Source organism: Garra rufa, chromosome 7, assembly GCF_049309525.1.
Source record: "Garra rufa chromosome 7, GarRuf1.0, whole genome shotgun sequence".
In the NCBI taxonomy this organism is placed as follows: Eukaryota; Metazoa; Chordata; class Actinopteri; order Cypriniformes; family Cyprinidae; genus Garra; species Garra rufa.
Window position 1 is genome coordinate 1,663,888 of NC_133367.1, and position 20,941 is coordinate 1,684,828.

Below are 20,941 nucleotides of genomic sequence, written 5' to 3' on the forward strand. Positions count from 1 at the left end.
ACGGTTCTACATAAAACAAGAAGGTGGTACCGGTCCTTTTTTTTCCACTTTGTGGACATCGCCGTAGTCAATGCCTTCATTCTCCACCAGCAGATGGCCAAGATGAAAAACCAGAAGCCTCTGACCCAGAAGGCCTTCCGGGAGGCACTTGTTACCGAGCTTGCAGGAACAGGACCTGCATCTGGTCCTTCATGTATACGCCCAACTCTTACCCGTTACTCCCATTTGCCCAAGTACATCAGTGGGGACAGCAGCATTGGTAGGCGAAAATGCAGATTGTGCCAATACAAAACTCCAGTCATGTGTGTGACCTGCGATTTGCCGTTGTGCTTCGTTCCCAAGCGTGACTGTTTCACTAGCTGGCATTACCCGGATAGCAGCATTGAGGATGAGGCATAGTAAAGGCCTGAGTACTGGGATTTTGGGTTTAGGATCACTATCCAAAACTCAGATGAAACACGAGAAAAACGATACTCAGAATTGGAGCGTGAAAGTAGCATAATAGTGTGAATCGAATGTGATGAGAGAGGAAAATGAGAGTGGAATAACACACAGATGATCTGCAGCAACTAATGAATTGGTATCTGTTACTTTTTTTTATGTGTACTAAACACTTCTGAGACTTAAAATGATAGATACCCAAAAGTAAAGATCAGTCACCCTCAAGTCATTCTAGGTGTATATGACCTTCTTCTTTCAGAGGAATACAATCAGTTACATTAAAGGGGCCCTATTATGCTCTTTTACAAAGTATTTTGTTTTGGGGGTGCACTAGAACATGCTCTCATGCTTGGTGGTTCGAAAAACGCATTATTTCTCACATAATTTACATTATTACAATAGCTTTCTCCAATGGCTCGATTAGTTCCAGGTTTGATGAAGGTCCACCTGCATTAAAATGAAATCTGTTGTGATTGGTTAGCAGTCCCACTGCGTTGCAATTGGCGAACAGCTTAGACAGCGTTTCAGTCCTGCCACGCCCCTTCCTAAAGCAGCAAGTTCCGTGTACAACTGCGCAAGCTAGATTAAAGATTAAAGCTAGATTTCTTACAAATACACATCGGATCGCTAAAGGAGGTCTTAACTGACTTTACGCGGCTCCGCAATTGTTTTGACCCTTTATACCGCACACGTCAACGGCGCGGCTCCCAACACGGCTACCAGAGCAGTTTGCAGACGCTTTAGTCATTTAGACACTTTAGCCCTATGGCTCGCTGAAGCATTCCAAAAGTGGCTGTCCATGCTACATCGCTAAATTTAGTCTAATCCCCCACCTCGCCCCTCCTAACCTATCAACGATTCAAATTTTTGTAAGCGGGATTTATTTGAATGATATTCTAATGGACCGCGTTGTGACGTCATAGCCTCTGGAAAACAAACGCTGTAGTCCAAAGGAGACGTTTGTTGTAGATCTTAAAAAGACGTCAAATCTTAAAAAAAAAAAAAAAAACTAAATATCTCCCTTCGGAGTGGACTTTGATTTCTAACTTTATAGATGTGCTTTATGCTAAAACATACGCACCACACACTAGCTAAAATTCAAAAAGTCAAAAAAAGTATAATAAAAAATGTTCTGGCTCTTCCAAGCTTTATAATGGCAGTGAATGGCTGTTGCGATTTTGAAGTCCGATAAAGTGCATCCATCCATCATAAAAAGTACTCCACATGATGTAATTTGTGTACAACAGTTAGCGGAAGCTAGAGATTATGGTTTGTAAAGTTTGAAATATGGATAGTTTTCTTACAAACCATAATCTCTAGCTTCCACTAACTGTATGCTATGCATACATCCTACTTCATCCGCTGGAACGGAACAGAAGCTAGAGATTATGGTTTATGAAGTTTTATAAATGGACGTTTTACTTGCAAAAATGCATCGATTTGCTTCAGGAGGCCTTTATTAACCCACTGGACTTATATGGAGTACTTTTTAAGATGGACGGATGCAGTTTATTGGACGTCTGTTGAATATTACCACCCATTCACTGCCATTATAAAGCTTGAAAGAGCCCAGACATTTTTCTCAAACTGTATTCATCTGAAAGAAGAAAGTCATATACAGTTGAAGTCAAAAGTTTGCATACACCTCGTAGAATCTGCAAAATGTGAATTATTTGACCAAAATAAGATCATACAAAATGCATGTTATTTTTTTTTTATTTAGTACCGACCTGAATGAGACATTTCGCATAAAAGACATTTACATATAGTCCACAAAAGAAAATACAAGAATTTGTAAGACCTGAAGGATTTTTCTGAAGGACAGTGGGCAGTTTAACTTTTCAGGACAAACAAGGGACTCTTGAACAACTATCCAAGTATATGTAAACTTTTGAACGGGGTCATTTTTATAAATTCAACTAATTTCTGTTGTGGACTATATGTCTTTTATGTGAAATATCTTATTCAGGTCAATACTAAATAAAAAAATAACATGCATTTTGTATGATCCCTCTTATTCTGGTCAAATACTTAACATTTTGCAGATGCTGCAAGGTGTACGTAAACTTTTGACTTCAACTGTACATCTAGGTAGGTCTTGAAGGTGAATAAATCATTTCATTTTTGGGCAAACTATACCTTTAAATCAGTGTATTAACTGAAAACATGCAAATATTTATTAAAATGCACAAAACAGAAAAACATACTACATTTGTGAGTAGTTAGAATCAATCACTAATGAAATCGCTAACAAACCAAGTCCGTCAAATGACATTGGAGATAGAAAACTAATTATTGTTCTCGTATATGTACCTGCTTTTCGATTTTTTTTTTTTTTTATTCTTGTAATTGATATTTCGCTTAAAATATTTCTGCTATATTTGTGCAACATTACTTCTTTAATCTCCTAATTGCACTTTTCGTTCTCGCAACAATATAATATAGCATCTACTGTAAATAGAGTGCACGCCTGCTTAAGTTTCTCCTTCGCTGTTTATTCTTTGCTAAATGAAGGAAGCGTAGGGAAAGTTAGTGACTTTTAGAAGAGTTCGTAAACAGCATTGATAAAGATGAGAAGATTCCAGACTCCAAATCAGAAGAGATGTTCATCAATGGACGAGTTTAGGTGGTGAGTTTCTAAACACTTTTGCTGATATTTATTAACAACCAGGAGAGACACAAATTAATGTTTGTTTTCTCTTCTGTGTTCATCTTTCCTCACATTTTCATGATTCAGATGATCTTCAAACGTGTTCAAACACCTGGCTCGCAGTTGTTCTCCAACACACAGTCCTCTGCAGTTTTTCAAATGGCTTTTTTCAAAATCAGTCCCATGGACAATTATGCAGAATGATCCGGGAAGGAAATTATCCATTTTTACCTTTCCTGATCCACATGTAACTGCTGAGATGGACTATTGGAGGACGTCACACATCTACAGACTACTTTATGACCACTTGTAGAACAGTCAACAAAATCGTGGTACAAACATTCACTGTTACCTAAATGTTCTAGTTCATCTTAAAGACTTCTTGCACATTTAATCTAATTTGCGAATGCTTTCTTGCTGATGAAGGTTGCTTGATTTCTTTGAAGGTAAGTGGATTGCTGTAATCGATCTTTATTTGAGAATGCAGAAGCTGATGTCGATGTTAACTGCTAAAAAAGCTAAATAAGAGTTTGCTAATGGCGCTTAAAGCATGATTATTACACAATAGCAGTGGTTTAGCATTTATCGCTTGTTTGCCTGCCAATTCATTGTTTGTAAAGTGCAGTAGTTCCTTTGTTAAAACAGTATTTTAAAAATTAACTTGCTACCGTGTAATGGTTGTATCGAGCTTTGCAAACTAACACGTTTATTAACACTTAAGGCATGAAATTAAAAGCTTGTTGAAAAAAAACTGCCATTAAATAAGTAAAAATGAAAAGTTTATTTGCAGATTTCACAGTCGTTTCAAACATTTATAAGCATGTGAATTATATTGTTATGTATATTGAAATGTCATTAAATTAGCATGAAAAAATAGCTGCTTTTAAATTATTTCTTAATATTATATCTCCTTCAGTAGAATTAAGTTAAAATCCCATAGAGTGTGCATTGGCATCCCATCATGCTTTGCGTTTTTGGGTTTTGGCTTTGGTTTTGGTTGTGCCGCTGGTCTTTGCCGCAGACTTCAGACTGACCTCCACTGGATAATGATCACTGATGTCAAGAGCCTGCCGTAGATAAATCACATTAATATATTATTTTCTTAATATATATATATATATATATATATATATATATATATATATATATATAAATAGCCATGTGTAATTAATATACTCACCTCTTCCTCTGAAAGTTTGTAAGCCGTCTGGAAGTTGAAAGGTTTTGCAGATTTCGGCACTACAGCTTTTAACATGTCACCCTTATACACCACGATCCTAGAACAAAATATTGTCCATCAACGAAAGAACGCAGCATTCAATGCCAGGCCAGTAGTTGGCGATGTTGCTTTGTAAAGAAGCATTACGCATCTGCGCGCATAACATTTTTTTACAAAGTTGTGTTTTTGTAGTTTACATGGAGGCAGAATTTTCAAAAACATGCACTTTGAAAACCACTGTCGTCTAAATGTACGGCCAAACGTTTTCAATTTTTGGTTAAAAACTCTAACTCTAACATAGCAGATTGAGTGGCTCGATGCTGTTTGACAGAAGCCCAGACATCTTAATATTATAAGTGATTTTTTTTTTTACACCGGACCTACAGAAAACTGATGCCTGTTCTGTTCCCAGCATACTTCTGACACAAAAGACAATAGAGCTTTATTCGAAGTAATGACATATTCAACTTTTTTGAAAGTTGGGGGGGGGGGGGGGTCAATGCATGCCATTGTACGGACTGTAGAGACAGATTTACTGCTTTAATTAGCGTGAGATGATGACCGCAATCTACCAAAGCAGCACAAATTAGCAGAGTCAAGGATAATCTGCCGCATCAAATCTACTAACAACACTGATACAAAATGGATTAAGACATGCTTTTTTGGATGTTTAGTAATGGTGCAAATACCACTAAACAAACTAAGACCAAACTCCAATTTCCAATTCTATCTCATTCGTACATATTTTTTACGAGGTGGCTACTTCATATAACCTCACTCGTACGATTTTGTACATTTTGTCTAGACCACAGTGACGGGGAGGTTTAGGGGCATAGGTCATTTGTACAAATTCATACAAATTGGGGAACTTGTAAACTACGTATGATTGGGCAAAAATCATACAAATTTGTACGAGTGAGGTCAGATGCAATTGTGTGAATTACACACCTTGTAAAATATGTACGAATTGCCTTGAGATCAGGTTGGCATGTCTTCAGTAAATCCTAAAAAAAAAAAAAAATTTTAAACCAAAGTGGGTTTGCATTGGTGTTAGTAAGCCGTTAGTAAATCTGACCCTGTAAATCCAGATTTCACAGGTTTGCATTTTCAATATGGTGTCTACGCCGTGTCTACACTGGGTATGAGTTTTGTCACATCGCATCATCTCCAACAGTTTGAGGCTGTCTACCATGAACATGCCAAAGTGAAACATCCAAATCCATTTTGTAGTGTTTCCAGAAGTATCGCAGGAGTGTGAGCTATGTCAGAAATAAAATGGGAGTCAGCGCTGATAGCCTCTCTCCATCTTTGCTTCCTGTTAGTGTAATCAAGCAATGTCGATGACAATCAGGCACATCTAAGCTAATAACAACAGGCAGATTTAAAAACAGATTTAGACATGCTTTTTTGGAGGTTAAATAATGTGCCCCATTATTTAACCTCCAAAAAATAACCTTGAATGATTCATTTAAATATTCTCTGAAAGGGAAACAAGGTCAGCCTCAAAAATAACTGTCCGCATGTTTGCATCGATAACATTTCATTGCCTGTCCAGTGCTAACCAATATGTAAAACCAACATATATGGCTAAATCGAACAACCTCACTTGTACGATTTTATACGATTTGTCTAGACCCCAGTGACGGGTAAGTATAGGGGTGGGGTTAGGGGTTGGGTCATTTTTGCAATTTCATATGAATTGGGGACTCATAAAATATGTGCAATTTAGCAAAAATCATACACTTGGGGTCGTACGAATTTGTACATTAGCCCCCTTGTAAAATATGAATGTACTGCCTTGAGATTGGGTCTTCGGTAAATCCTGACAGTACTTTTTAATTCCAAAGTGGGTTTTGCTGGTGCAAGATGTAGGTAAATCTATCCTTCGCAGACTTGCATGACATCTATGCGGTGTCTGCACTAGTTTTGTCATGTTGCTCCATTCAAGGCTGTCTACTATGAACTCGTGGGCAGTTGTTTACATATAGCGCCATAGCACTTTCCGTCCCAAGTTTGAGTCCTGGCTTGTGGACTTTTCCCGATCCCGCTGCCCCTTTCTTTCTCCCACTTCGCTTCTTGTCAATGTAATCGAGCAGTGTCAATGATAACCAGACGCATCTAATGTACTAACTACACAGGCGCAAAATTAAAGGTCCCATATTGTACACATTTCTGGAGGTTTATTTTAGTTGTTGATGTCCTTAAGAATATATATTTGCGGTATAAGTGCCAAAATCCATCTCAATATATTTTTACAGCTCCTTTTTTAGGAGCTCTGTCAAAAACAGGTCGATTTTGGCCCATCTAATTAATATTCATGAGCCTCTCTTCTGATTGGCCTGTTGTTTTCTGAGTGACGCACAGCCAGGCCAACCACAGGTGACTACGGTCATGTATGCTGTAAGCGAGCTCAGAGCAATAGAGAGAGCCTAGCCTGCTGTTACTCAACAGGATATTTTCAGAATGATCATTAATGTTTTTTCTTTTTCAAACACCGAATGCAGTAAGCTACATAACTTTTGCTTCAGTAAAGCCCCTTTCACAATGCACGCTGATTCTGGAAAATTATGGGAAAGAGCGCTGTGTGAACAAAAGCCAGAACCATAAAGGCAGTGTTGTAGTGATGATGCACGTTATCAAGCGACTCTTCACGACAAAAAAATACGTGCAAAGTGGAATGAAGCGGCGACCAGGCAGAGCCAGCTCCGCACTATCAGCGCTGAAGCACAGTTTGTTCAGCTTAGTTTCAGTTTAGTGAAACGTACGCGTCGCATTACATCTCACATCCAAACGTCACATGTCTTTATGGGTTGTGTCTAAAGCACACACAGATTCCGGAAAACAACTGTGAATGAACCAAATTAAACAATTCCGGAACAAATCGTGGGACACATTATCCGTGTATTTACCAGAATCGCTGTGTGAAAGAGGCTGAAGTTGACGTGCCACTGGTCTCTTATATTCACGTTGTTCGGGAGCCTGTGTAATGATGTAGTTTCGACATCTATCGACTGAACAGGGTTTTCTCCACTTGTTTTCGTGTTGTTGTTGCTTAGCAATGGAATGGATGCGTTGTTGTCTGGGTTTGACAAAAGGAGGGTGGGACGGTGGTTGGCGCTCGGGGCGGTGACTGAGTAGATCGGACGTCACATCGTTACGGAAGTCACAGCGGCTCGTGAAAATGTACAGCTACTTTAAGCAGGCTGTGTGCAGTTTACTGTGGATTGACTGTTTTGAAACTCATATGGTAGTTACATAGCCCCTAGACCTCAGTAATCATGAAAAAAGCCAGGAAATTTCGATTTTGACAATATGGGACCTTTAAATTTTCTGGGGAGTTAATTAATGGGCAACCCGAGTTTGAGTCCCAGCTCATAGAACTTTCCCGATTCCATCCCCCTCTCTCTCCCACTTCGCTTTCTGTCTTCTATACACTGTCCAATCAAATTAAAGGCAGAAAGGGTCCAGATTGACTAAACTAGGCAAATTAGCTTTAGATGATGACCAACACAATCTATTAAAAGCAGGCATGTCGATGATAATCAGGTGCATCTAATAATCAACAGCACAGTTGTACAGGGACAGTTTTTGGTTTTAAAGCTAAAGTTGATTTCTGCTGGTGAAAGCTGTTAGTAAATCTGGCCCTGTAAATCCATATTTCACAGCCTCGCACTTTAAGCATGGCATCTACACCATGTCTACACTGATTGTGAGTTTTGTCACATCGCGCCGTGACTCAACAGTTCGAGGTTGTCTACCATAAAACATCCAAATCCATTTGTACTGTTGCCGCGGGAGTGTGAACTACATCAGAAATGAAATGGAACTCTATTTGCTGTTTTCGGATCGGGCAGCAGATGTAAGGTGAGTGCATTTATATTTCTTGGCCTCACCTGTCGTAGGTGTGGTCGTTGGACTGGATGACTGTGGTGTCCACGTCGTCCCCAATCAGCCAGTGGAAATTGGTATCGGTGCGAATCCTGATGGCCTTCATCTTCTTCTTGCTGACGTAGGCACCATCCGCGTTGAAGTCGCCAAGGATCATGACGTTCTGTAAGACAGCGTGAGCTTTTTCTTAAATTCCAATCAGTTTTTATCCAAACCAGAGCACACTTGTGTATTTTAGTTGGGTGAGAACATTAGATAAAGATCTCCTCATTAGATAAACAATAAGCTCACATCCTCAAAATCTGTACATAAACGCGTACTTGGTGGACGCTTTATCCTAAACAGCTTGAACTGTACATTTCCTCTGGAATGTGCTATGGTTGCATAGGGTTTAACTTACATCCGTCTTCCATTTATCTTTGACGTGCATAAAGACGTCGTATAGTTCATCCAGTTCCTTCTGTGAGTCTTTAGGCTTTGTGTGAACGGGAATCAGCACCAAATCTTTCATCACTAAAAGAGACAGACAAAAATGACGATGATTGAGCTCATGTGTTCAACCTCGAGGTACATGCAATTGCAATAAACAGGTGAATACCACCTTCTATTCTGGTCAGTTTTTAAAATTAGTTGTATGGACCACTTTTATGATGGTTTTACATCTTCTGATGAAGTTTAAACCTTCCCGTTTTACAAAGGAAAGTCACACAGGACTACATGAGGGTGAGTAAATGATCTCAGACTTCTCCCTTAAGTCTTTTCTAGTCTAAAGCATAAATTGAAATGTACTTGTCTAAGATTTAACAGAGACCGTTTACCTGTGTTTTTACAGTTGAAACGCAGAATGAAAGGCTCTCGAGAGAAAGCGTCCTCGTCACCCACTTGATTGTCTTCATATTGGTATGTGTCGACCAGTTTGGCCTCATCTTCTCTATTAGAAATGAGCAAAAAAGTTAATTGAACAAAAATGTTCAGATAATGTACTCATCCCCTTGTCATCCAAGATGTTCATGTCTTTCTTTCTTCAGTCGTAAAGAAATTACGTTTTGTGAGGAAAACATGATTTCTCTCCATATAGTGGTGTTCTATGGTGCCCCAAATTTGAACTTCCAAAATTCAGTTTAAATGCAGCTTCAAACGATCCCAGCCAAGGATGAAGGGTCTTATCAAGAGGGTCAAGACAGTTGGTATGTCGAAAAACTCCCTGTTTTACCTTTTTTGTTAAGGGTGTTTGATTTTCTTTGCATGTTCACTTTGCAAACATTGGGTCGGTACTTCTGCTGGGATTGTTTAGAATCGCATTTGGGATCGTTTGAAGGCGCGTTTTGGAAAGTTCAAACTCGGGCCACCATAGAAGTCCACCATATGGAGAAAAATGAAATGTTTTCCTCAAAAACATAACTTAATTATGACTGAAGAAAGAAAGACATGAACATCTTGGATGGCAAGGGGGTGAGTACATTATATGTACATTATTGTTCTGGAAGTGATTTTCTCTTTAAGGCAAATGCTACAAAATTTTTCAGCTGAACAATTGCCGATACTCTACCAAATGCTGTACCTGTAGAAACAGACAAACTGCTCCTTATAAAGACTCCGGCCCAGCCTGGCGCTTCCCACCATTTTGAAGGGATGTTTCTTATTAGTTCTGTAGGAGATAAAGTGAGTTATACGGTAAGTTGCGCTTGGGTTAGGTTTTCGGCCTACAAATGGTGAAGAGAATCTCTGAGGGTTCATACGGACCCGGTCTTGTTGAGCTCCTGCAGAAATTTGTCGATGGCTTTGCCTTTTTTGTCCACCACCTCCAGAATAACGATTATACTGTATCTGGAGAAGATCTGCAAGGAAAGAGTGTCGTGTCCATGTTAAAAAACTACTTCTAAGCTATTACTATGTGATTTTCTTAGACAATAAGATTATAAATTCACCTTAATGAGCTGTTTAACAACTTTTTTATCTGACAGCTTGCTCGGGCCCATACGTCTGATGTTAAAAGATGCGATCTTCATGATGCCGACCTTCAGAAGACCAGAAAAACAAGACAAAGGGTAAATGAGCTTCGCGACAAGAAACACCGGATGTTTTCAGGTCTGTTTGGTCCATCGTGAGGAATTTCTATACCATTTTCCTGTTATAAATCTCAAAAGGATGTTAAACAGGATGTATTGTTTTTACACAGGAAACTCTTATATAGAGTTTAAAAAAGAGCTGACATGTCAGACTATGCAAGACCACAGCGGAGCCGTCAGAGACAGAGTGGAAAACCACAGTGACTGTCATTTCAAGAGTTTCGAAATCGAAATGTACTCAAAACAACTTCTTTTGATTGCATAATTTCATCTAAGAGGCTTCAATGCACCCGTACACAGTGGGAAAACACAATATTAACACATTCAAGAATCATCTTCAAACTTGAATTTAAAAAAAAAAAAATGACATATCTTTTATTAAATGCAATTAAATGTTTTATGCATTTAAAGGTATTGTTTTAGAAGCAAACACACATATAAATCAGCTCTTACCGAAGCTGCTTTCGTTTACAGTGAAGTCTCAATTTGTTTTCCTGTGTTGTCCGTTAGGCAGCCAGCGAGCAATGAATGGCTGCTCATTTGAAAACAGGCCGTGCCTACTTCCTGCTTTTTTATCAGCTAGGGTTTCTGTCGCACAGATGTCTCGTAAAAAGGACAACTTGCTGGGAGGACCTTGCTGATTGATAACAGAGTCATTTCTGTATTAATTTATAGCAGGCTTGACACGGGGGTAACCGCATAGCCGTGAGTTTAAAGATCAACTGAGCTGACTGTCAAAAACAAGAGCCTGTTTGAATGAATTTTCCTTTTTGAAACCTTACCCATCAGATTAATAGTGCAGTTCAAACACAAACCTAAAGGAGCTTTTTTTTTTATTTTTTATCTACAGCTAAACCTGAACAAACGGGTTTCCCGCCTTTTCCAGACAATCGGTTATATTCATCATCTAACCCTCGATTACTAAAAAGGAAATAAAAAGGAATTCTGAGATCGTCTTTTTTTCCCTCACAATTGGACTTTATAACTCTTCAGAGGGAAAAAGTCAGAACTGCAGTTTTTTTGTATCTTGCAATTGTGTTTTTAAAATCTTTTGACCTTATATCCCGCAATTCTGACTTTTTTTCTCAGAATTGTGAGATATAAACTCGTAATTGCGAGTTGTAAAATCAGAATTGTGTGCAAACACAATTCTGACAAACAAAGTCACAATTCTGAGAAATAAAGTCAGAACTGCGTGATATAAACTCACAATTCTGACTTTTTTCTCAGAATTGAGATATAAACTCGCAATTGCGAGTTGTAAAGTCAGAATTGTTAGATATAAACTCACAATTCTGAAAAAAAATCACAATTGTGTGTATGTCATGCAATACTGACTTTATTTCTCCGAACTGTGTTTTTCTTTCAATTCTCACTTTATAACTCGCAATTGTGAATTTATGTCATGCAATTCTGACTTTGTTTCTCAGAAATGCCAGTTTATATCTCACAATTCTGACTTTATAACTTACAATTTCAAGTTTATTTTACTGAATTGTGACTTTATTTGAGAAATTAGGTCAGAATTGCCTGATATAAACTCCCAATTGCAACTTATAAAGTCAGAATTGAGAGAAAAACACAATTCGGAGAAATAAAGTCAGTATTGCATGACAAACACTCACAATTGTGACTTTTTCTTTAGAATTGCGAGTTTATATCTAACAATTCTGAGGAAAAAATTTAGAATTGTAAGTTTATATCATGCAATTCTGACATTATTTCTCCAAATTCTGACTTTATTTCTCTGAATTCTGACTTTGTTTCTCATAATTGTGTTTGCTCGCACTTTGCGACTTTACAACTCGCTATCATGAGTTTATCGCTCACAATTCTGACTTTATAACTCGCGATTGCAAGTTTATTTTACTCGATTGTGACTTTATTTGAGAAATTAGGTTGGAATTGCCTGATATAAACTCCCAATTGCAAGTTATAAAGTCAGAATTGAGAGAAAAACACAATTCGGAGAAATAAAGTCAGTATTGCATGACAAACACTCACAATTGTGACTTTTTCTTTAGAATTGCGAGTTTACATCTAACAATTCTGAGGAAAAAATGTAGAATTGTAAGTTTATATCATGCAATTCTGACATTATTTCTCTGAATTCTGACTTTGTTTCTCAGAATTGTGTTTGCTCGCACTTTGCGACTTTACAACTCACTATTATGAGTTTATATCTCACAATTCTGACTTTATAACTCGCGATTGCAAGTTTATTTTACTCGATTGTGACTTTATTTGAGAAATTAGGTTGGAATTGGCTGATATAAAATCCCAAATGCAAGTTATAAAGTCAGTGAGGTACAAACTCGCAATTGCGATACAAGGGGCAAATATATGTTTAAATGATGCAATTCTGAGAAAAAAAATGTCCCAATTGTGACTATATCTCGAAATTCGGACTATTTTTCCTCAAAATTGTGAGATATAACTCACAACTGCGTGTTCAATCAGAATTGTAAGAAAGAAATAAAGTCGCAATTCTGAGAAATAAATACAGAATTGCAAGATATAAAGTCACAAGCTTTTTTTCTCACAACTGTGAGTTTATATTATGAAAATAAAGTCTGAATTGTAAGAAAAAGTCAGAATTGTGAGGAAAAAGTCAGAACTGCTAAATACAAACTTGCAATTGCAGTTAAAAAAGTCAGAATTGTGACTTTTTCTTTAGAATTGCGAGTTTATATCTAACAATTCTGAGGAAAAAATGTAGAATTGTAAGTTTATATCATGCAATTCTGACTTTATTTCTCCAAATTCTGACTTTGTTTCTCAGAATTGTGTTTGCTCACACTTTGCGACTCTACAACTCACTATTATGAGTTTATATCTCACAATTCTGACTTTATAACTCACAATTGCAAGTTTATTTTACTCGATTGTGACTTTATTTGAGAAATTAGGTTGGAATTGGCTGATATAAAATCCCAAATGCAAGTTATAAAGTCTGTGAGGTACAAACTCGCAATTGCGATACAAGGGGCAAATGTATGTTTAAATGATGCAATGCTGAGAAAAAAATGTCCCAATTGTGACTATATCTCGAAATTCGGACTATTTTTCCTTAAAATTGTGAGATATAACTCACAACTGCGTGTTCAATCAGAATTGTAAGAAAGAAATAAAGTCGCAATTCTGAGAAATAAATACAGAATTGCAAGATATAAAGTCACAAACTTTTTTTCTCACAACTGTGAGTTTATATTATGAAAATAAAGTCTGAATTGTAAGAAAAAGTCAGAATTGTGAGGAAAAAGTCAGAACTGCTAAATACAAACTTGCAATTGCAGTTAAAAAAGTCAGAATTGTGACTTTTTCTTTAGAATTGCGAGTTTATATCTAACAATTCTGAGGAAAAAATTTAGAATTGTAAGTTTATATCATGCAATTCTGACTTTATTTCTCCAAATTCTGACTTTGTTTCTCAGAATTGTGTTTGCTCACACTTTGCGACTTTACAACTCACTATTATGAGTTTATATCTCACAATTCTGACTTTATAACTCACAATTGCAAGTTTATTTTACTCAATTGTGACTTTATTTGAGAAATTAGGTTGGAATTGGCTGATATAAAATCCCAAATGCAAGTTATAAAGTCTGTGAGGTACAAACTCGCAATTGCGATACAAGGGGCAAATGTATGTTTAAATGATGCAATTCTGAGAAAAAAAATGTCCCAATTGTGACTATATCTCGAAATTCTGACTATTTTTCCTCAAAATTGTGAGATATAACTCACAATTGCGTGATTAATCAGAATTGTAAGAAATAACATAAAGTCGCAATTCTGAGAAATAAATACAGTATTGCGAGATATAGTCAAAATTTGCAAGATACAAAGTCACAAACTTTTTTTCTCACAATTGTGAGTTTATATTATGAAAATAAAGTCTGAATTGTAAGAAAAAGTCAGAATTGTGAGGAAAAAGTCAGAACTGCTAAATACAAACTTGCAATTGCAGTTAAAAAAGTCAGAATTGTGAGTTTTTCTCGTACAATTAGGATTTTTTAACATATAGTCTAAATGTGAGTTTATATCTCACACTTCTGAGAAAACAGTCAGAATTGTGACTATCTCAGAACTGCGAGTTTATCTCTTCCAATTATAATTTTTAACACATAATTGCAAGTTTATACAGTATTATAATTCTAAGAAAAAGTCAGAATTGTAACTTTGTATCTCAGAATTGCGAGTTTATCTCTTACAATTAGGATGTTTTTTTTACATATAGTATAAATGCGAGTTTATATCTCGAAATTCTGAGAAAGAAAGCTAAAATTGTGACTATGTCTCAGAATTGCGAGTTTAATTAGGATTTTTAACACATAATTGTGAGTTTATATCTCATAATTCTGAGGAAAAAGTCAGAATTGTGACTTCATATCTCAGAAATGCAAGTTTAAAAAAGTTATTTCAACTTAAAACAATTTGTTATCCCATTGATCTAATTTTCTTTTTTAGTCAACTGAAATATCCAAGCTTTCACTTAAATTAACATGAAGAAACTTAAAATTCAAGTTGACTAAACTAAAAAGTTAGTGTGGTAACAAAGTATTTTAAGTTAAAATAACTTTTTTTTTACAGTTTTGCAATTCTGAGAAAAAAGTCAGAATTGTAACTTTATATCTCAGAATTGCGAGTTTATCTCTTACAATTAGGATTTTAACATATAGTCTAAATGTGAGTTTATATCTCATAATTATGAGGAAAAACTCAGAATTGTGACTATATATCTCAGAATTGCGAGTTCATTTCTTAAAATTACGATTTTTAACACAATTGCGAGTTTATAACGCACAATTCTGAGAAAAAAGTCAGAATTTTGACTATATATAAGAATTGCTAGTTTATTTCTTACAATTAGGATTTTTTAACAGCTTAAATGCGACTATATCTCGCAATTCTGAGAAAAGAGTCTGAATTGTGAATTTATATCTCAGAATTGCAAGTTTATCTTTTACAATTAGGATTTTTTAACATATAGTCTAAATGCGAGTTTATATATTCACTGCAAAAAAAGTTATTGCACCTTAAAATAATTTGTTACCCCTTTGATTTAATTTTTTTGTTTAGTCAACTAAAATATCCAAGTTTTCACTTAAATTAACATGAAGTAACTTAAAATTTCGAGTTGACTAAACTTAAAAAAAATTAAGTTAGTGTGGTAACAAAGGATTTTTAGTTAAAATAATTCTTTTTTTAGTGTTGCAATTCTGAGAATAAACTCAGAATTGCGAGTTTATCTCTTACAATTAGGATTTTTTTAACATATAGTCTAAATGTGAGTTTATATCAATTCTATAGAAAAAGTATATATAAATTCTGAGATATATCAAAAATATATCAAAAAAGTATATATCAATTCTGAGAAAAAGTCAGAATTGTGACTATATATCTCAGAATTGCGAGTTCATTTCTTAAAATTACGATTTTTAACACAATTGCGAGTTTATAGCGCACAATTCTGAGAAAAAAGTCAGAATTTTGACTATATATCAGAATTGCGAGTTTATTTCTTACAATTAGGATTTTTTTAACAGCTTAAATGCGACTATATCTCGCAATTCTGAAAAAAAAGTCAGAATTGTGACAATATATCTCAGAATTGCGAGTTCATTTCTTAAAATTACGATTTTTTTTAACATATAGTCTAAATGTGAGTTTATATCTCACAATTCTGAGAAAAAGTCAGAATTGTGACTATATATCTCAGAATTGCGAGTTCATTTCTTAAAATTACGATTTTTAACACAATTGCGAGTTTATGACGCACAATTCTGAGAAAAAAATACAGAATTGTGACTATATATAAGAATTGCTAGTTTATTTCTTACAATTAGGATTTTTTTAACAGCTTAAATGCGACTATATCTCGCAATTCTGAGAAAAAAAGTCTGAATTGTGAATTTATATCTCAGAATTGTGAGTTTATCTCTTACAATTAGGATTTATTAACATATAGTCTTAATGCGAGTTTATATATTCACTGCAAAAAAAGTTATTGCACCTTAAAATAATTTGTTACCTCTTTGATTAAATTTTTTTTGTTTAGTCAACTAAAGTTTTCACTTAAATTAACATGAAGTAACTTAAAATTTTGAGTTGACTAAACTTAAAAAAAATTAAGTTGGTGTGGTAACAAAGGATTTTTAGTTAAAATAATTCTTTTTTTAGTGTTGCAATTCTGAGAATAAACTCAGAATTGCGAGTTTATCTCTTACAATTAGGATTTTTTTAACATATAGTCTAAATGTGAGTTTATATCAATTCTATAGAAAAAGTATATATAAATTCTGAGATATATCAAAAATATATCAAAAAAGTATATATCAATTCTGAGAAAAAGTCAGAATTGTGACTATATATCTCAGAATTGCGAGTTCATTTCTTAAAATTACGATTTTTAACACAATTGCGAGTTTATAGCGCACAATTCTGAGAAAAAAGTCAGAATTTTGACTATATATCAGAATTGCGAGTTTATTTCTTACAATTAGGATTTTTTTAACAGCTTAAATGCGACTATATCTCGCAATTCTGAAAAAAAAGTCAGAATTGTGACAATATATCTCAGAATTGCGAGTTCATTTCTTAAAATTACGATTTTTTTTAACATATAGTCTAAATGTGAGTTTATATCTCACAATTCTGAGAAAAAGTCAGAATTGTGACTATATATCTCAGAATTGCGAGTTCATTTCTTAAAATTACGATTTTTAACACAATTGCGAGTTTATGACGCACAATTCTGAGAAAAAAATACAGAATTGTGACTATATATAAGAATTGCTAGTTTATTTCTTACAATTAGGATTTTTTTAACAGCTTAAATGCGACTATATCTCGCAATTCTGAGAAAAAAAGTCTGAATTGTGAATTTATATCTCAGAATTGTGAGTTTATCTCTTACAATTAGGATTTATTAACATATAGTCTTAATGCGAGTTTATATATTCACTGCAAAAAAAGTTATTGCACCTTAAAATAATTTGTTACCTCTTTGATTAAATTTTTTTTTGTTTAGTCAACTAAAGTTTTCACTTAAATTAACATGAAGTAACTTAAAATTTTGAGTTGACTAAACTTAAAAAAAATTAAGTTGGTGTGGTAACAAAGGATTTTTAGTTAAAATAATTCTTTTTTTAGTGTTGCAATTCTGAGAATAAACTCAGAATTGCGAGTTTATCTCTTACAATCAGGATTTTTTAACATATAGTCTAAATGTGAGTTTATATCAATTCTATAGAAAAAGTATATATAAATTCTGAGATGTATCAAAAATATATCAAAAAAGTATATATCAATTCTGAGAAAAAGTCAGAATTGTGACTATATATCTCAGAATTGCGAGTTCATTTCTTAAAATTACGATTTTTAACACAATTGCGAGTTTATAACGCACAATTCTGAGAAAAAAGTCAGAATTTTGACTATATATCAGAATTGCGAGTTTATTTCTTACAATTAGGATTTTTTAACAGCTTAAATGCGACTATATCTCGCAATTCTGAAAAAAAGTCAGAATTGTGACTATATATCTCAGAATTGCGAGTTCATTTCTTAAAATTACGATTTTTTTAACATATAGTCTAAATGTGAGTTTATATCTCACAATTCTGAGAAAAAGTCAGAATTGTGACTATATATCTCAGAATTGCGAGTTCATTTCTTAAAATTACGATTTTTAACACAATTGCGAGTTTATGACGCACAATTCTGAGAAAAAAATACAGAATTGTGACTATATATAAGAATTGCTAGTTTATTTCTTACAATTAGGATTTTTTTAACAGCTTAAATGCGACTATATCTCGCAATTCTGAGAAAAAAAGTCTGAATTGTGAATTTATATCTCAGAATTGTGAGTTTATCTCTTACAATTAGGATTTATTAACATATAGTCTTAATGCGAGTTTATATATTCACTGCAAAAAAAGTTATTGCACCTTAAAATAATTTGTTACCTCTTTGATTAAATTTTTTTTGTTTAGTCAACTAAAGTTTTCACTTAAATTAACATGAAGTAACTTAAAATTTTGAGTTGACTAAACTTAAAAAAAATTAAGTTGGTGTGGTAACAAAGGATTTTTAGTTAAAATAATTCTTTTTTTAGTGTTGCAATTCTGAGAATAAACTCAGAATTGCGAGTTTATCTCTTACAATCAGGATTTTTTAACATATAGTCTAAATGTGAGTTTATATCAATTCTATAGAAAAAGTATATATAAATTCTGAGATATATCAAAAATATATCAAAAAAGTATATATCAATTCTGAGAAAAAGTCAGAATTGTGACTATATATCTCAGAATTGCGAGTTCATTTCTTAAAATTACGATTTTTAACACAATTGCGAGTTTATAACGCACAATTCTGAGAAAAAAGTCAGAATTTTGACTATATATCAGAATTGCGAGTTTATTTCTTACAATTAGGATTTTTTAACAGCTTAAATGCGACTATATCTCGCAATTCTGAAAAAAAAGTCAGAATTGTGACTATATATCTCAGAATTGCGAGTTCATTTCTTAAAATTACGATTTTTTTAACATATAGTCTAAATGTGAGTTTATATTTCACAATTCTGAGAAAAAGTCAGAATTGTGACTATATATCTCAGAATTGCGAGTTCATTTCTTAAAATTACGATTTTTAACACAATTGCGAGTTTATGACGCACAATTCTGAGAAAAAAATACAGAATTGTGACTATATATAAGAATTGCTAGTTTATTTCTTACAATTAGGATTTTTTAACAGCTTAAATGCGACTATATCTCGCAATTCTGAGAAAAAAAGTCTGAATTGTGAATTTATATCTCAGAATTGTGAGTTTATCTCTTACAATTAGGATTTATTAACATAGTCTTAATGCGAGTTTATATATTCACTGCAAAAAAAGTTATTGCACCTTAAAATAATTTGTTACCTCTTTGATTAAATTTTTTTTGTTTAGTCAACTAAAGTTTTCACTTAAATTAACATGAAGTAACTTAAAATTTTGAGTTGACTAAACTTAAAAAAAATTAAGTTGGTGTGGTAACAAAGGATTTTTAGTTAAAATAATTCTTTTTTTAGTGTTGCAATTCTGAGAATAAACTCAGAATTGCGAGTTTATCTCTTACAATCAGGATTTTTTAACATATAGTCTAAATGTGAGTTTATATCAATTCTATAGAAAAAGTATATATAAATTCTGAGATATATCAAAAATATATCAAAAAAGTATATATCAATTCTGAGAAAAAGTCAGAATTGTGACTATATATCACAGAATTGCGAGTTCATTTCTTAAAATTACGATTTTTGACACAATTGCGAGTTTATAACGCACAATTCTGAGAAAAAAGTCAGAATTTTGACTATATATCAGAATTGCGAGTTTATTTCTTACAATTAGGATTTTTTAACGTAGCTTAAATGCGACTATATCTCGCAATTCTGGAAAAAAAAGTCAGAATTGTGACTATATATCTCAGAATTGCGAGTTCATTTCTTAAAATTACGATTTTTAACACAATTGCGAGTTTATAGCGCACAATTCTGAGAAAAAAGTCAGAATTTTGACTATATATCAGAATTGCGAGTTTATTTCTTACAATTAGGATTTTTTAACATAGCTTAAATGCGACTATATCTCGCAATTCTGAAAAAAAAGTCAGAATTGTGACTATATATCTCAGAATTGCGAGTTCATTTCTTAAAATTATGATTTTTAACACAATTGCAAGTTTATAGCGCACAATTCTGAGAAAAAAGTCAGAATTTTGACTATATATCAGAATTGCGAGTTTATTTCTTACAATTAGGATTTTTTAACATAGCTTAAATGCGACTATATCTCGCAATTCTGAAAAAAAAGTCAGAATTGTGACTATATATCTCAGAATTGCGAGTTCATTTCTTAAAATTACGATTTTTAACACAATTGCAAGTTTATAGCGCACAATTCTGAGAAAAAAGTCAGAATTTTGACTATATATCAGAATTGCGAGTTTATTTCTTACAATTAGGATTTTTTAACATAGCTTAAATGCGACTATATCTCGCAATTCTGGGAAAAAAAGTCAGAATTGTGACTATATATCTCAGAATTGCGAGTTCATTTCTTAAAATTACGATTTTTAACACAATTGCAAGTTTATAGCGCACAATTCTGAGAAAATGTCAGAATTTTGACTATATATCAGAATTGCGAGTTTATTTCTTACAATTAGGATTTTTTAACATAGCTTAAATGCGACTATATCTCGCAATTCTGAAAAAAAAGTCAGAATTGTGACTATATATCTCAGAATTGCGAGTTCATTTCTTAAAATTACGATTTTTAACACAATTGCGAGTTTATGACGCACAATTCTGAGAAAAAAATACAGAATTGTGACTATATATCAGAATTGAGAGTTTATTTCTTACAATTAGGATTTTTTTTATCATATAACCTAAATGTAAGTTTATATCTCGTAATTCTAAGAAAAAAGTCAGAATTTGTGTATCACGCAATTCTGAGAAAAAACCTGGTTATCTAAACCTGGCCGTTCCCGCCATTTCCTGACATCAAGCCCAAAATGCAACATTTTGGCGCCAAACCATTTTATTAATTAAATGAAACCTTTTCATGTGATAATTTTACTATACATTTACATGACTAATGAGTCGTTCAAT

At 33.8% G+C, this 20,941-nt stretch overlaps 1 protein-coding gene across 1 annotated transcript; it reads right to left on the reverse strand.

Moving 5' to 3' along the window:
* Nucleotides 1–3,853: 3,853 nt before the first annotated feature.
* On the reverse strand, nt 3,854–10,798 carry LOC141338713 (deoxyribonuclease gamma-like). Its single transcript, XM_073844324.1, has 9 exons — nt 10,721–10,798; nt 10,127–10,216; nt 9,942–10,036; nt 9,760–9,846; nt 9,017–9,129; nt 8,599–8,711; nt 8,204–8,361; nt 4,272–4,368; nt 3,854–4,158 (listed from the first exon to the last, which is right to left on the reverse strand). The coding sequence occupies exons 2-9, from the start codon at nt 10,205–10,207 to the stop codon at nt 4,051–4,053; spliced, it is 852 nt and encodes a 283-aa protein (XP_073700425.1). The 5' UTR covers nt 10,208–10,216; nt 10,721–10,798; the 3' UTR covers nt 3,854–4,050.
* Between the last annotated feature and the right edge of the window lie 10,143 nt (nt 10,799–20,941).

Excerpts from the sequence above, each read along its gene's own strand:
- LOC141338713 (XM_073844324.1), bottom strand. The coding sequence starts at position 10,207 with ATGAAGATCGCATCTTTTAACATCAGACGTATGGGCCCGAGCAAGCTG. Across the intron at positions 4,369-8,203 it reads AACGACCACACCTACGACAG|GATCGTGGTGTATAAGGGTG; the intron begins GTGAGGCCAAGA and ends ATTTTGTTCTAG. Across the intron at positions 4,159-4,271 it reads ACAAACTTTCAGAGGAAGAG|GCTCTTGACATCAGTGATCA; the intron begins GTGAGTATATTA and ends TATCTACGGCAG.